We start from the raw sequence: 17,243 nt of genomic DNA on the forward strand, positions 1-17,243 counted from the left end.
TCTCGATCTCAGAAAATTAAACCAGTTTTTGCGGGTTTGTCACTTCCGCAAGGAGACATTAAGGGCAGTTATTGCTGCTGTTCAACCAGGCAAGTTTTTGACGGCTCTCGATTTGAGGGAAGCTTACCTGCACATTCCCATTTGGCAGCCCCATCAGAGATTTCTCAGATTTTCGGAATGGCCATTGCCCCACGCACTTTTTCCAAGGTCATGGTGGTGGTGGCGGCGTTCCTGCGGAAGGAGGGGATTCGAGTGCATCCATATCTCGACGACTTGCTGATTCGAGCGACTATAGCAGAGGAGAGTCGAGTGGTCACCGACCGAGTGATTGCGGTGTTGCAATCCCTAGGTTGGGTGGTCAATATGGACAAGAGTCATCTTGTTCCTACTCAGAGTCTGGAGTATCTTGGAGTGCAATTCGATATGAAGCGGGGGAAGGTTTTTCTCCCTGAGAGGCGAAGGATCAAATTGCTTTCTCAGATACAGACCTTATTGAGTCGCACTCCCCGAGTGTGGGACTATGTTCAGCTCCTCGGTTCCATGACGGCGACCTTGGAGGTCATTCCATGGGCATGGACTCCTCAAAGCGACTTGGCCGATAAATTGTCTGGAGTTGCGAGCAGTTGTGAATGCGCTGCGGAGTTTTCAGGACCTTCTGCAGGGGCAGGTGGTTCGTGTATTCTCGGACAACACCACGACGGTGGCCTACATCGATCGGCAGGGGGGCACTCGCAGTCTTCCCTTGGCAGTGGAAGTGTCTCGTCTTCTAGTATGGGCGGATGCACATGTTCAGAGTCTGTTGGCAGCGCACATTGCGTGTCAAGACAATGTTCAAGCGGATTTTCTCAGCCGGACTCTTTTGGACGCAGCGGAATGGACGCTGTTGGACTTGACTTTTCGGCTGATCTGTCAACATTGGGGAAGACCAGTAATGGATCTCATGACCATGGCTTGCAATGCCAAAGTTCCTCAGTTCTTTAGCTGCAAACGGCAGCCAGGGTCCGCAGGATTGACGCTCTTCTCCAGCCATGGCCGGAACAACAGCTACTGTGTTTTTCCTCCGTGGCCTCTTTGCTGACAGCCTCTGATAGGGAGAGTTCTTTGCCGCAAAGGGCGGCATCGGGGGTCGGTCGTTCTAGTGGCCCCAGACTGGCCCTGATGGCCGTGGTATGCGGATCTCATTCGAGCACTCCGGTGACTCCCGATCTGCTGCATCAAGGGCCAGTTCAGATGGAAAATACCTCCCACTTTGGTCTTATGGCCTGGCTATTGAGAGGCGGCAGCTGAGTAAGACGGGTTTTTCAGGACCAGCTATTGCCACTCTTTTGGGGGCACAGAAGCAGTCTACTTCAGCAGCGTACGCACAAGTGTGGAAAGCTTTCTCGGCATGGTGTGCTTTACGTGCTGAATCGCCTTTTCGGCCGGACATTCTGGTTATTCTGGAGTTCCTTCAGGATGATCTTCAAAAGGGATTGGCATATAATTCCCTTCGAGTGCAGGTGGCCAGCTAACTTGTTTTAGGGGCAAACTGGACGGTTCCTCTTTAGCAGCTCACTCTGATGTGGTCCATTTCCTCTGCGGGGTTCTTTGGCTTCGGCCTCCTCTGCGGCAGCCGTGCCAGGCATGGCATTTGAATGTGGTACTGCGAGCCCTCCAGGTCCCACCGTTTGAGCCGTTGAATAAGGTTTCTGAGGAGGATCTAACACTTAAGACATTGTTTTTGGTGGCCATTGCTTCGGCTAGGAGGATTTCTGAAATTCAGGCTTTCTTCCAGAGATCCTTTTTTTGCAGTTTTCTGAAGCAGGAGTTTGCCTCGCTACGTTTCCTGGATGTGTGAAGAGCCTTGTTTCGGTACTTTTTTTGACAAAAACAGTGTGACGAAAACAGTACTTGTTTGACGAAACAGTGTGACAAGGCGGTGGCCGTAGCTAGAAGGTTGCTAGGCTGTATAGAGAGAGGTGTGACCAGCAGAAGAAAGGAGGTGTTGATGCCCCTCTATAAGTCGTTGCTGAGGCCCCACCTGGAGTATTGTGTTCAGTTTTGGAGGCCGTATCTTGCTAAGGATGTAAAAAGAATTGAGGCAGTCAAAGAAAAGCTACGAGAATGGTATGGGATTTGTGTTACAAGACGTATGAGAAGAGACTTGCTGACCTGAACATGTATACCCTGGAGGAAAGGAGAAACAGGGGTGATATGATACAGACGTTCAAATATTTGAAAGGTATTAATCTGCAAACAAACCTTTTCCGGAGATGGGAAGGCGGTAGAACGAGAGGGCATGAAATGAGATTGAAGGGGGGCAGACTCAAGAAAAATGTCAGGAAGTATTTTTTCAAGGAGAGAGTAGTGGATGCTTGGAATGCCCTCCCGCGGGAAGTGGTGGAGATGAAAACGGTAACGGAGTTGAAACATGCGTGGGATAAACATAGAGGAATCCTGTTCAGAAGGAATGGATCCTCAGAATCTTAGTCTAGATTGGGTGGCAGAGCCTTTGGTGGGAGGCGGGGGTAGTGCTGGGCAGACTTCTACGGTCTGTGCCCTGAAAATGACAGATACAAATCAAGGTAAGGTATACACAGAAAGTAGCACATATGAGTTTATCTTGTTGGGCAGACTGGATGGACCGTGCAGGTCTTTTTCTGTCATCTACTATGTTACTATGTTACTTGCAGATCTCTAGCGAGTTTCGACGCTCGGATCATCTCTTTGTGCTCTTGTTGGGATCGAAAAGAGGTGAGGCGGTTTCTAAGGCTTCCATTGCTCGCTGGATTAGGGAAGCCATTGGAGCGGCGTATCTGCTACAAGGGTGGGCATCTCCAGTGGCCCTGAAGGTGCATTCTTCTCTGGCACAGGCGGCTTCTTGTGCGGAGGTGTCGGTCTTATCTCTGGAAGAGATTTGTCGGGCTGCTATTTGGGTGTCCCGTCATACTTTCGCGAAGCATTACAGGCTAGACATGTCTGCTCGGGAGGATGTGTGTTTTGGGGCGGGAGTGTTGACGCGGGGAGCGTCAGCTTCCCACCCTACTTAAGGAATGCTTTGGTACATCCCACTAGTTTCTGGATTCATCTGCTGCAAGTGACAAGGAAGGTAAAATTATGTCTTACCTGGTAATATTCTTTCCTTTAACGCAGCAGATGAATCCAGGATCCCTCCCTAGTTCGGCTGACGGTTTTTTCATTTTCCACGCAGTGTGGCTATTTTTTCCTTCCGGGTTCTCATTTGCAGAGTTCAGACAGATATGGGAACACGGAAAGGATTCCAATTTCTGGATCAAGTTGCAGTTATTTCAACGTTCTTATTTGGTTCTCTGTTTTTCATAGTGAGAATGGTTTCTGGTTGTTATTGGTTTCATATTTTTGGTCTGGGCAAGTGCTTACGAATGACATACTAACTGAGGAAGGAGCTGGCCGTCTGGCATCACTGCCTTTAGTTTGTTTATCTCTATCTCCACCTGCTTGTAGGCGGACTTAACCCACTAGTTCCTGGATTCATCTGCTGTGTTAAAGGAAAGAAAATTATCAGGTAAGACATAATTTTACCGTTTTGCATGGATTTGCATGCTAGTTGTATTCAGAGCCCGCGAGTGCGTTGTTTTACGCACTCGGGGACTCTGATCATGGGGCGGTAGCAGACGCAGGTGCTAGTATGGCGCTAACAGCCTCTACTACTTGCTTTTGCTTCTGATCATCTGCCCAAGACTGAGCCTTTCACACCCAGCCTGGGGCAAAGAAAGAGGGTTGGCTCCAGCCCAGAGCCAACAACCAATAGGAATGAGCTCATATGGAGCTAATCACGAAACACTGCAACTATAGACAGGGGGGAGGGGAAGCCCAAGCAACAGTGCTGTCCATACAGATAAAATTCCATTAAATATCTACTACTAGTAAAGAAGGCCCGTTTCTGAGAGCAATGAAACGGGCGCTAGCAAGGTTTTTTCCTTAGTGTGTATATTTGAGAGAGAGTGTGTGTGAGAGTGAGTGTGTGAGACAGAGAGACAGAGTGAAAGTGTGAGTGACAGAGTGAGGCTGTCTGTGTGAGAGTGTGTGTGTGAGAAAGAATGAGAGTGTGTGGCAGCCCCCCCCCCCTAGTTAAAGAGGCCTTTAGATATAACAGTGGTCCCTGGGCAACTGCTCCTTTCAGCCATTGGATTAAATATTCCTTTCTAGTGTATTGGAGCAAGAAGTAGATCATGGCTGGAGGCTCGTTACAGCCTTGATCTGTCATCATAGTGTTCCCATTATGTGCAAAACAGTGAAAGAAAGAAAATGAAAGTTAACCTTTGTGGAAAGAATAATTAGTCATGCATGTGTCACTTTGAGTGTAGCTGTTTGTGTGTGTGTGTGTACTATGCGGTGCTTCCATGGTAAAGTAAAACTGGCGGAGGGGTTACATAATATTGTGCTTGCCATGGCAAGAACTGAAATCCAATGGTAATGTTGTTAGGGTGTTGCTAACAGTAAGAACCTTCTCCTCCACAATGATATGGTTCATAAAGTTGCTTGATAGAAATCATTAACAGGTTTTTACCAGCTGCACATGCTGTTAAATGAACCTTAAGTAATAGCTGTATGAGAACAGTATGGGCATACCAATTGAAATTAAAAGGTTTGCTTGGTGCCAATTTCACCATGTAGTATGCCCTAGTTTAAAAAGCTGATATCTTACTGTGCTGTTTTGTATAATTATAACAGAAGGTGTAATAAGAGCACCCCCCCCCCCCCCCCTGTAAAAAAATAATCCGGCTGTCCTTATTAAAGTTTGCTATCAAGTTTTGTGGAAGTCGTCGACGCTCCTCCCCCACCCCCGAGGTCGACACTCCTCCTCCCCCCGAGGTGGAGGCAGGCATCGCTTTCAACTAATTCACCTGACTGAAGTCCTGCTGAGTGTAAAAGAAGCACAGAAGAGCAGAGGGCAGGCTCGCCTTCAGTGTTCCCCTGCTCTGTCAGCGTCCCGGCCAACAGTAAACAGAAAATGAGGGCGGGGCGCTGAGAAAGCAGGGGAACGCTGAAGGCGAGCCTGCCCTCTGCTCTTCTGTGCTTCTTTTACACTCAGCAGGACTTCAGTCAGGTGAATTAGTTGAAAGCGATGCCTGCCTCCACGTCGGGAGGGGGGAGGAGTTGTGTCACCCTCGGGGGGGGGGGGGGGGGAGGAGCGTTGACCTGAGGTGGGGGGGGGGGGTGCGGCGGTAAGTCCAGCCAGTTGGACGGCCCACTGAGAGAGAAGGGGAATGACTGCAGTCAGCTTAAATGAGTTGAAAGCGCTGTGTGTGTGTGTGACATGAGACCCCATTGCAGCTCGTTGTTTTTCCAGCGTTGTTGGGCTCGTGTTACCCAGAGAAGGAGTGACCCCTTTTGCGTTTAATGCTCCTCCTTTGTTGTGATAGGTCCATCATCCGTCGTTGCATTCCGTTGCTTGGCAACGATGGAGGCGCACGTATTGAGTGAGCCGTTCGCGTGTTAGGTCCGTCCCTTCTTTTCTTTGAGTTGTTTGATAGGTGCATGGCAACGATGGAGGCGCACGTATTGAGTGAGCCGTAGGTCTGCCCCTTCTTTTGTTTGAGTTGTTTGATAGGTGCATGATGCGTCCGTTGCGTGGCAACGGCGACTGACGCCTTCGCCTCAGACGCTCCTCCCTTGTATTCCTATTGGTGTTGCAGCTGTGACGCTCGTTCAGATCATGGCGGCGCACAGATGTACTGTGGTTAAAAGTGGTTACAGAGCTTCGAACATACGAACTTTTGAAGCCTCAGAGTGTGGTTCAGAACGTTCGTGGTGCTTTTTATGTCCAGTTGGGGCGTGGCATAGGTCGCAGATGGGGCGTGGCTGACGGCAGTGGTGAGTAGTCCGAATAGCCAGGAGGACTACAGCAGTTCAGGATTTCACTGCCTCACTGCCACAGTTGGAGGGAGCTTCAGAACGTTCAAGGTGGGATTTATTTATATAGATAATAAAACTCACCCTCAACATTCTGAAGACAACGTTCTGAAGTCACTCAGTCACTCACTGAAGGGTTCATGGATTCATGGTGGTGAAGCCACAACACTGACCATGTCTCTCTGCCCTGCCCTCGCATGACGGACCAATCAGAAAAAACACCCTCAACATTCTGAAACACAGAGGACCATCACAACACCGTTCCCAGGCAACACTAGGCAACATAAGACGGACCAATCAGAGGAAACTACATGACAATAAGGGAGGAGCATTCCCCAGCAGAATGGCTCATTATCTGTGCAGCACGGAGAGCACAGAACCACCATTGGAACGAGAGAAGAATATTCCTGCTGTGTGGGTATGTGCAAAAATAGACCCGGGGAGGGGGGGGGGGGGGATTTTTAAATGCATAATGCCAGTACTGAAGAGTGCCAGAGGGCCTATAGCACAGACTATATTTGGGATTGCTTGACATGGAGTCAGAGGAGCTGGAAAACAACGTGCCCGTCACCATCTGGGACATGGGCGAACAGGACAAGCTGCGGCCCAGCTGGAAGGATTACCCGCGACTCAGCCAGCAGCAAACAGCGACCAAGGAAGGGGGAGGAGTACTCCTTCCCTGCCTAGGAATCGCTGGAGACTGGCTGCCAAACTAACAAAACAACCGCACACCGACGCACCACCTCCATTATTCGAAAGGCATCCACTCTTTCTTCAACAGAAATGCAAACTAATAATACAAAACAAACAAAGAATACATGGTTTCTCAGGCGGCTGCAGGTAACTCCCCACCCCCTTCCTCTTCCCCTTTTGCCGAAGCGGCCAAGGATGTGCCCAACCATCCCCAGCCTCAGGCAAGCAGTCTCCCACCTTGGGGATTCCCCGAGCACCCGGAAAAAGACGGCGCTGATTCCTGCAGCGCATAAATGTTCCAGCATTCCCCTACAGCCGGCCTGAAATGGACCAAACATACCGGATCACCCCCCCCCCCCCCCCCGACGGCCCGAGACCGTGCTCTTCTCCCTTCCGCCAACTTAAAACAACCATCCCCGTCCTCAGGCAAGCCATCACCCACAACCCCCAACCCCCAAGCAAAAAACAAAACAAAAAAAGACACAGATCAACAACCTGCACACACACCGCACCCTCACACACTCACACACACACACACAAAATAACTCTGTGACACATACATAAACACACACACAAAAAAACCCACACGCTAGCGCCCGTTTAATTGGTTTCGGAAACGGGCCTTTTTTACTAGTATATAATAATGCCCTCTTCCCCCATGAGTACTTTGTTTCACCTTCAGATTTTTTGGGATAGAAACACAGATAATAGCAACGTTCCATGCTACCAATCCCAGGGCAAGTAGTGGCTTCCCCCATGTCTGTCTCAATAGCAGACTCTGTCTGTCTCAGTAGCAGACTCTGTCTGTCTCAATAGCAGACTATGGACTTTTCCGCCAGGAACTTGTCCAAACCTTTTTTAAACCCAGATATGCTAACCGCCGTTACCACATCCTCCAGCAACAAGTTCCAGAGCTTATCTATTCTTTGAGTGAAAAAATATTTCCTCTGACTTAAAAAAAAAAAAAGTATTTATATATAATTTGATTGGCCCCTGGTTTTTGTACCTTATGAAAGAGTGAAAAATCGATTCACTTTTATCTGTTCTACACCGCACAAGACTTTGTAGACCTCAAACATATTCCTCCTCTGCCGTCTCTTTTCCAAGCTGAAGTGTCCTAACTTTTTTTAGCCTTTCCACATGTAAGAGGATTTCCATTCCCTTTATCATTTTGGTCGCTCCTCTTTGAACCTTTTTTAATTCCGCCACATCTTTTTTGAGATGCGGCGACCAGAATTGAACGGAAAACTCAAGGTGAGGTCACACCGTGGAGCAATATAGGGGCATTGTCTTATTTACCATCCCTTTCCTAATAATTCCTAGCATCCGTTTTTTGGCTGCCACTGTACACTGGGCAGAAGATTTCAGTGTATTGTCTGCAATGACACTTAGTTTTTTTTCCTTGGATGCTGACGCCTAAGGTAGACCCTGGCATCAGGTAACTATGATTTGGATTATTTTTAAAAAACTTGTTTATTGATTTATAAACATAATTTTACAAGCTATCCACTTGATTCAGAAATATGATTTAACTTCAAAAAGAAAGAAAGAAAAAATATTACAGTAAAGAATTTTTTCAAGAAAATAATCCCAAAGTCAATCCATTAGATCACAAACAAATCTCATGGGGGGGGGGGGGGGGGCAGAAAAAAGAAAAGGTGGGACTTCTAAGTAAAATAATAACAGAAGCAATAAGGCATTGGCATGATGACCATCTAGTGTCCAGCATAAACTGAGCAGTACTAGACTAGGGAGGAATACCTGGGGAGAGCCTCTTCAAATCCAAAAAGGAACAAAGTTGTTCTGGAACGAAAATATATATTTCTAGTACCAACATATTTAATTGTACATTTGCAAGGATATCATAATATGAAAGTGGCACTCAGAAGCAAGACCTCCTGCCGCATTACCAGAAAGGCCTTGAGTCTCTCCTGAGTCACTCTCACCAAATCTGGAAATATCCCATACCCTGTCCTTAAAACTGTGCTTGTAAGTTGTGGAAACATAAATGCATCACTAATTTAAATCCTGTTCAAACATGGCACAGTCTGAGACGTGTTCCTGAGAAGAGTTCAAGATAGCAGATTCTTCTAAATTAGATTGTCCATTATCAGCCAGTAATTTAGTTGGTAGATAGAACACCTTATTTACTGGCGGAATTGATTCTACTGGTAAACTCAGAACCTCAGTCAGATGTATTTTAAAGGTATCCAATTTGTACACATAGAGCTTTTGTAAATTTAAGTAACTGAAGATTCAAATGACTGAATTGGTTCTCATATTGCTCCAGCTTTTGATGAATCACAAAGTCCTATACCACCTCTGAATTATTTTTCAAAGATTTTTCCAAAGTCTTCAACTTCTCATGATGCCCAACCTCTCAAATTTGTGTGCCAAAATTCCACAAGATAACTTTGGGTTGGAAATGTCAGATGAGCAACTTAACAATAGTTGATTCCAGCTTGGTGAGGAGGTCCCAGATTGCCCCAAGAGTCACCTGTCCTGTCTCACTGCTCCAGATCCAGTTGTTGAATCAGTCTGCTGCTCTGATGGATTATTGGAGTCCCCCCAACACAGAAGTTATGGCCCAGTTGGCCTTTCCGATGGAATTATCTGAATGGCTCTTTCTGTGGTGTGGTGTGCTTCTACCCGACTTCAGGAGGAGGGTTCTGAGATGCACCAAGGCTGGACTCGCCACTTCTGTCCGAAACAACACTCTCCAACAAGACCAGGAAGCACTGACAAGCGGGCTGGCGTTGAGTTCTCACCAGGGCTGAGAGAAATTTCACCCCCAAGCAGGTCAAAGTTCCCATTAACAATGCCTGCAACAGGGGTCTGGCCTCTGCTACTAATTCTGGACACAAGCTGGGTAAGAAATCCTTCTGTCTAGGGTTGGGTGTGGGAGGCATCGAGACCGTAACAGATGGGGCTCTTACCTTCCCCCTTCTGTTTGTGTGGCATCATAAGGAAACAGAGAAACAAGAAAAAATTATTGAAAATGGAGCTCAAACCACATTGGACTTCAGGAAGCCCAGCATGCCACCATCTTGAATCCTCCCCTCTCATTGGGATTCTGCCCACTTTGGACATCCAAATGGCAGATGAAATTTAGTCTTTGTTTCCTGCATGTGTTTTGACAACTTTGAATAGTTTTGTGTAATCTGTAAATGTAATCACCTCACTTGTTCCAATTTCCAGATTGTTTATAAATATGTTAAATAGCACTGGTCCCAGTACAGATCCCGGCGGCACTCCACTATTCACCTTCCTCCATTGAGAAAGATGGCCATTTAACCCTACACTCTGTTTTCTGTCCAATAACCAATTCTTAATCCAGAAAAGGACTTTGCCTCCTATCCTATGACTTAAAAACTTTTCTCAGGAGTTTCTCATGAGGAACTTTGTAAAAAGTTTTCAGAAAATCTAGATACACTACATCAACCGACTTACCTTTATCCACATGTTTGTTCATGCCTTCACTGAAATGAAGCAAATTGGTGAGGCAAGACTTCCCTTGGCTGAACCCATGCTGACTGTTCCATTAAACTGTTTGTCTATGTGTTCTGTAATTTTATTCTTTATAATAGTTTCCACTATTTTGCATGGCACTTAAGTCAGGCTTGCTGATCTGTAATTTCTCAGATCACCCCTGGAACCTTTTTAAAAATTGGCATTACATTGGCCATCCTCCAATCTTCGGGTACTACGGACAATTTTAATGACAGGTTACAGATCGCTAACAGAAGATCAGCTGTTGTGTGTGTGTTTTTTGTTTTGTTTTTGTGACTCCACAGCCCTGCTGCAGTACATCTTAGAAGATACAGAAGAGTACATCTTGAGCATCTCCTGGCCAGCTGAGTAATGACTGGGAAGCAACTAACATTGCACCAGACCTTATGCTGTGCCCCCCCCTTCTCTACCCCAGAAGAACAGCTTGGTCATCCCCAGCCACTTTTCAGGAGCAAGATGATATTTCTGTCAGTAGTCTTCTATGTGACTGTATTTCAGAAAGTGAACTCCTACTGCATATATTTCAAGGATCTATCTAACCAACTGAGGACCCTGTTCAAGACAGACAGCTAGAAGATAACTCATATACAAAGCTTTTAATGAAATTAACAAAAGCCCTATCCCTGGGTACTGTGGAGGCTCCCAAGACCACAGGTACTTCCAATCTATTGGTCTTAATGCACTAAGGGGGGTCCTTATGACAAAAGATTGAGCGTACCCCTGAAGCAGTACGTTTGTTGCCGAATCATTTTGGGCTTTTATTAAGAGCCTTGATCCCTTAGCAAATGGCAATACAGGAGAAGTAAAGCAATAAACAGGTTTTATATATATATAACACACCTAAAAACAATAAAACAAACCAAACCGTGTACATGCAATAAAATCATGATAATCCTAAAACAATATAAGTGTAATTAAATAACCAATAAAAAGAGTGGACACATGCACATTGAAAGTAATGCGCTCAAAATTAAATACAGTGAAAATGATAAAACAAAATAAAGCAAAAGAATCAAATGCTCCATGTCAACCTTCAGAGGCTTGCCCTGATGGCATGGATATTGAAAGTCAGCTGGTTGTTTGCATCCCAGTTTCATCTGAGTATGAGACATGATATTAGCATCTGAACAGCAAATCAACCAAAAGATCATACCAGCTTAAATGGACATGTCTCTCATGCTGGTGCATAGCAAATTGCCATCATCCTCTTTGTATTACAGCATAGTAAGGGCTGTCTCCTCTGCAACCTGTTCATTTTATGAACGGTCTCCACTACCCATTGTTTTTTCCCTGGTCGCCACCATCAACTATCTCAATTAAGGTGACTCTCTGCTCTCAGTTCGCCATCATTTCCCCAGCTTGTTGACGGAGAAAGCAAAGGTGCATACCTATAAGGGGGGTTCTTTGTAGACAGTAGGGAAATGTAGCCACATTTTCCCCTTTCACCTTCTCATTCACCTTCTTACCTATTCACTGAAGAGGGACATCTGTGAGGCAGGAGCACCATCACATTCTTATAGTTCAGAAATGATCCTCTGAGGTAGAGGACAGCACTGCAAAGTGGTTCTGTCCAGGGGATGTCAACATTGTGTGACTGCATTTCCCTGCTGTCTGGAGAACCCAGGTAAGCAACTGGGCTGGGGTAACCACTGGGATAAGAAAAGATAACGTAATGGTATTTGGTATCAAATATTGAAAGTTTAGAGCTGTAATTTGACCTGCTTTTCCCACCTACTCCAGTGCTCATACTTTTGATTATAAGACATTTTATAGCTTGTAGAGAACTCTGCATAGGTTCAGATCTAAACAACATGTTCCTCTTATGAAGGACTAGTAAAAAAAGCCCCTTTTCTGAGGCAAATGAAACGGGGGCTAGCAAGGTTTTCTTCAGAGTGTGCATGTGGGAGTGTGTGTGTCCCTGCCCTCTGTCCCCTCTCCTTTCCCCTGTGCTGTCTGTCCCCTCCCCCTCCAAGTGGAGTCCTTCAGTGTTAAGTTTCCTGCTGTGCTGTGTTTGTGTTACAGAGAGAGTGAGGGCATCTGCCCTCTCTCCCCTCCCCCCTCTGAGTCCTTCACTGTTACAGAGAGAGTGATTTGGTGCTGTGCTGTGTTTTCCTTCACTGTTTGTGTTACAGAGAGAGTGAGGGCGGGGCAGACACTCATGGGGAAACCGGATATCTCTGCCGCTTCACACTTCCGTCTGGAGGCTTCATTTAGAACGTTGGTGGTGCCTTTTATATATAGAGATAAGAAAGCCTTACTTTCAATAAGTTATTTTCACTGCATAATAACTGAAGTGTTGCCTGTTTTTAAAATAACTTATAAGAAATTGTTTTTTTGTCCACAGCAAGAAACGGACAACGTTAAATCAAAGCTTACAATTTTTACAATGATGAAACAAGCAAAGAGAATGCTAAACCTTATAAAAGGCTGTTCCCTGATGCAAACCACTGAACATAGAAAATTGCCTAATTCCCACCCTATTCCTTCCCTCATCCACCCTAGCCCTCCCATTGCAGCCATTATTTGCCAAAGCTTGGAGTCCAGGAGATTAAAACAAAACCAAAGCAACAATGACCAACTGAGGAATCTCAGCAAAATGAAATAATTCATACTGTAAACTTATTTAAGATCACACTATATACCCTAGCAGGCAATAGATGAATATAGGAAGACCATATCATTAAAAAGTGGCATTGACGTTTAAAGTTAAGATGTGCTTCTTAGCTTCCCACAACATGAGAGTGTAAACTGAATTCTTCATTGCCAATAGGAGGGAGCATCAGAATGAACACATTTCTGAAGGATACATTTTTTCCCCTTTAAAATTAACAATTTATGTTCTCTTTGTAATAACAGTTAAAGATATTATGCAGAGTTCTTTAAAGCTATTTTGTCCTCCCCAGAATTCTGCTGGTTCGGGTCTCCCTTTCTTGTGCTGATGGCTTGAAGGAACACACACTGAAAAGCTATGGTCTCCTATAAATTAATTAATTAATTTATTTATTTGTAGCATTTGTATCCCACATTTTCCCCACCTATTTGCAGGCTCAATGTGGCTTACATTTGCCGTAGTGGCGATTGCCATATCCGGGTAATAGAATTGCAAAAGGTATTGCATTAAGGTGCATGCATACATGATAAAGAAGAATACATTATGGTATTGCATATAGGTTCCTGAGTGATAGATTGGATTGTAACATTCGTTAGGTCATCAATTATATAGAAATCATATTTGGCATAAGGATTGAGGTGTTAGTGCTTGTTCATTAGTAGCAATAAGGTTGGTCGGTCTGGTGATAAGAGTTCGGTTTTATCTAGTTCATGTTCAGGCTTATTTTTTAGTATTTAGGATGGATGTTTATGGTATGCCTTCTTGAACAAGTCAGTTTTCAGTAGCCTTCGGAAGATAGGTCTTGCATAGTTTTTATGGCATTCGGTAGTGCGTTCCATAGTTGCTTGCAAATGTAGGAGAAACTGGTTGCGTATGTGGATTTGTATTTTAGTCCTTTACAGTTGGGGTAGTGGAGATTGAGGAATGTGCGTGCTGATCTTTTTGCATTCCTAGTAGGCAGGTCTATAAGGTCTGACATACAGTATAGGTTGGGGCTTCCCCGTGAATAATTTTGTGGACCAGTGTGCAAACTTTGAACGCAATTCGTTCTTTTAATGGGAGCCAATGTAATTTTTCTCTTGGGGTTTGGTGCTTTCGTATTTCGCTTTCCCAAATATGAGTCTGGCCGCTGTGTTTTGAGCGGTTTGAAGCTTCTTAATGATCTGTTCTTTGCATCCGGCATAAATGGCATTACAGTAGTCTAGATGGCTTAACACCATTGATTGTACCAGGCTGTGGAATATTTCCCTTGGGAAGAAAGGTTTGATCCTTTTAAGTTTCCACATTGAATGGAACATTTTCTTTGCTGTATTTTTCGCATGGCCTTCGAGTGTGAGATTTCAGTCAATTGTGACTCCCAGAATTTTCAGGCTGTCAGAGACCGGAAGGGTGTAATCTGGAGTGTTTATGGTATTGAGTTTGTGTTATATTGTGAGGATATGATGAGACATTGTGTCTTTTCTGCATTTAGCTTTAGTTGGAATGCGTCCGCCCATGTGTTCATTATTTGGAACCTGTATTTGATTTCATTTGTGATTTCGGTTAGATCGTGTTTGAACGGGATGTATATCGTGACATCGTCTGCATAGATGTACGGATTGAGTCCTTGGTTGGATAGCGACTTGGCTAAAGGCGTCATCATTAAGTTAAAAAGGGTTGGTGAGAGTGGTGATCCTTGTGGTACTCCACATTCGGGTTTCCATGGTTCTGACGTTTTGGATTTTGAGGTCACTTGATAAGTTCTTGCTGCAAAGAAGCCATTAAACCATCTTAGTACGTTTCCTCCAATCCCGAAGTAGTCTAGGATGTTCGAGAGTATTTGGTGGCTGACCATGTCGAACGCGCTGGACATGTCAAATTGTAGGAGCAGAACGTTGTTTCCGGTTGCAATTAATTGTTTGAATTTGGCTTTGAGAGTGATTAGCACTGTTTCAGTGCTATGGTTGTATCGAAATCCTGATTGTGATTCATGTAGTATTGTGACTCAATCCTACAATGGACCTGAAACACTGGTCTCTACTTCTGTTATGCTGCTACCATATCAGGTTTAAAATCTAACATAAGGGTTGGAATTTTCTAATAGCAGTATGTTTTTTTTATTTTTGTTTTATGTCTACTATAGAAAATGCCTCAGGTGACCGTGTGAGAAATGGAGAGGTTGATGTGCTTACCAGTACCTACAGTAGCATACCTGCAGAACTGGAATCATCAGAGGAGCCATTTGCTACCTATTTTGATGAAAAGGTTCCCATCCCTGAAGATGAGAAGGTCTGTAACTGAAAAAAAAAATTCCATAGAGCTTTGTAACCAATTGTGGACCATATTGGTCAGGATTTATGTGAGAGATGTCCAAGGAACTGGATGCTTGAGCAAGCGGCGTTGTTCATGGTTCAGTAAAGAGTTCTTTTCCCTTTGTGCCAGTACTGAACCAGTGCCCCATTATTTCTAAGGATACTTACTTGTTGATGCAGTGCTTACAACTGAGGTCCTGAATATCTTGTGCTCTCCAGAGATTAAAAGGGCACACTTCCCAGCAATGGAGAGGTGAGCATGGTAAATTCCAGCACAAGATGTCGGGCTGTCATAATTATATGTATATATTGGATGTGCATGACTTTTACAGTTGCCTTTTAAAAGAGTAATTTAATTTCTGCAAGGACAAGCAGGCTATGTTCTCACATATGGGTGGCATCATCTAAGTCGCTCGGCACAGAATGCTTGAAATAGCATAGTATAGCTTTAAGACATGCGCCAGCATCCCCACTGTGCATGCGCAAGTGCCTTCCCACCCACCATGAGAGCGCAGGACCAGCAGTCTTCTTTCATTCACTGTGAGAAGAAAACATGCTGCTTTGTGGCTCCCTCACTGCGTCTGGTGTGATGGTTCTTTTTAGACAGCTTTTTGTGCCTTCCTGGTGGGTTTTTTCCCCATGTGCTTTATTTTACACTTTTGGGCCTTTTTTTCCTACCCTTAAGTTTAATTTTGTTTTTCCCACTTTTAGGTTTTCTTTCTTTTTTCCGTGCTCAGTAGTCCCTCTTTAGCCTGAGCTCTGGTTGGGCTTTTGTCCTTATTTTTTTCTTGGTGATTTGCTCCGTTTTAGAGTCACCATTGAGCCGTTTGATTTGGCCACAGCTGTTTCCCCTTCCATGTCATCGAAGGTTCCCAGTGGCTTTAAACCCTATGCCCAGTGCAACAGGACCATCTCTGGTAAGGACACCCATTTTTGGTGTCTCCAGTGTTTGGGGCATGAACATACCCCTTCCAGCTGTGTTTTTTGCCTTAAGAAAAGGACTCAGCTGGCCTGAGAGGTTCAGAGAGAGAAAATGTCCAAATACTGGACATCAAGCCTTGCACAGGTATCTGTTGCATCAGTCTCTATGGCTGCTAGGCCCTTATCAGACACTGGGAGTGGTCGTGCATTGAGCAGAATTCTGCCTGCCTTGATGTCTACCACTATGTAGGGCCCCCGGGACTGGTCAGTATAGCACCCGACACCGAGGAGTCATGAGGATTCAACGGTGTCCTCATCGGCACCAAAGACATGGATGATTGGCATCGGGCGAAGGTTAAGAAGAATCAACTTCGATTGTTCCCCCCCCCCCCTCAACGCATGGTGCTGGGAGCACTAGGACACCAAAGGATTGAGAAGTGTCAGCGCCGGGAGGAATGCTCTCCCTCCATTGTGGAGGTGTCAACATGTGGGTCTCCATGCAGCCAGGACCAGGCACCCGCACTAACCCAGATGATTCAGCAGGCTACTCCTTAACCAATGCCACAGCCTTTCTCAATGGTGGTTTTGTTGAGTGCATCTGGGCCATTCTGCATGAGCATTTGGTGGGGAGCTTCCAGCACAGTGCATCAGCGAATGGAGTGCTTGCACCAGCCATGCCTCTTCCTGCCGCCCTGCAATGCCCTCAGCCTGTGGTGAGGCCTCTGACACCAGTGTCACGTGTGGTACCGGCATCGGCAGCTGCCCATGCTAGCACCCCCTTGACATTGGTGGAAGAAGCTTCACCGGAGTCAAGGGTGGTGCCTGCACCTCAAAGCCCCTCCAGATGATGATGTGGTTACTCTATCTCAAGGCAGGAGTGTTTTGCTGGCACAGATTAGGAACGCTCATGGACATCTGATGAGGACCCTAGGTACTTCTTGGAGGAAGAGTCCTATGGAATACCATCTGATCCTTCCCCTCCTGAGGAAAGAAGGAAGTCTCCACCTGAGTGCCTTTTCCTTTCCCAGTTTTGTGAGGGAAATGGTAGGTGCCATTCCAGTTTGTTTGGAGATGGAGAACGAGCCCAGGGCTGAGATGTTCAGGGTCCCAGACTATGATTGTCCTAGAGAGGCTGTGCCACGGTCCCACTTCACTGGACCTTGAATGAGGTTCAGGTGAAGAACTAGGAGTCCCCTCCTCTGTTAGTCCCTGTCCTGCCCAAGAAGATCAATACCATCTATCGGACCCAAAGTTCCCCAGGGTTTGACAGACTTCAGTTGCCTCATTCCCTGGTGGTGTGAATCCGCAGTGAAAAGAGCCAGGAGAGCCAGGAGTTCCAGGCA

At 45.6% G+C, this 17,243-nt stretch overlaps 1 protein-coding gene across 3 annotated transcripts in view; it reads left to right on the forward strand.

Annotated features, from left to right (window-relative positions):
- Positions 1-17,243, forward strand: part of SLC11A2 (solute carrier family 11 member 2) — a 319,640-nt gene that overhangs the window by 66,819 nt on the left and 235,578 nt on the right. For all 3 annotated transcript variants that reach the window (XM_030198289.1, XM_030198288.1, XM_030198291.1), the window contains one exon: positions 14,811-14,956. In XM_030198289.1, the coding sequence (XP_030054149.1) occupies positions 14,811-14,956 (146 nt within the window). The remainder of the gene's footprint in view (positions 1-14,810; positions 14,957-17,243) is intronic.

The sequence above is a fragment of the Microcaecilia unicolor genome, chromosome 3, assembly GCF_901765095.1.
Source record: "Microcaecilia unicolor chromosome 3, aMicUni1.1, whole genome shotgun sequence".
Taxonomy (NCBI): Eukaryota; Metazoa; Chordata; class Amphibia; order Gymnophiona; family Siphonopidae; genus Microcaecilia; species Microcaecilia unicolor.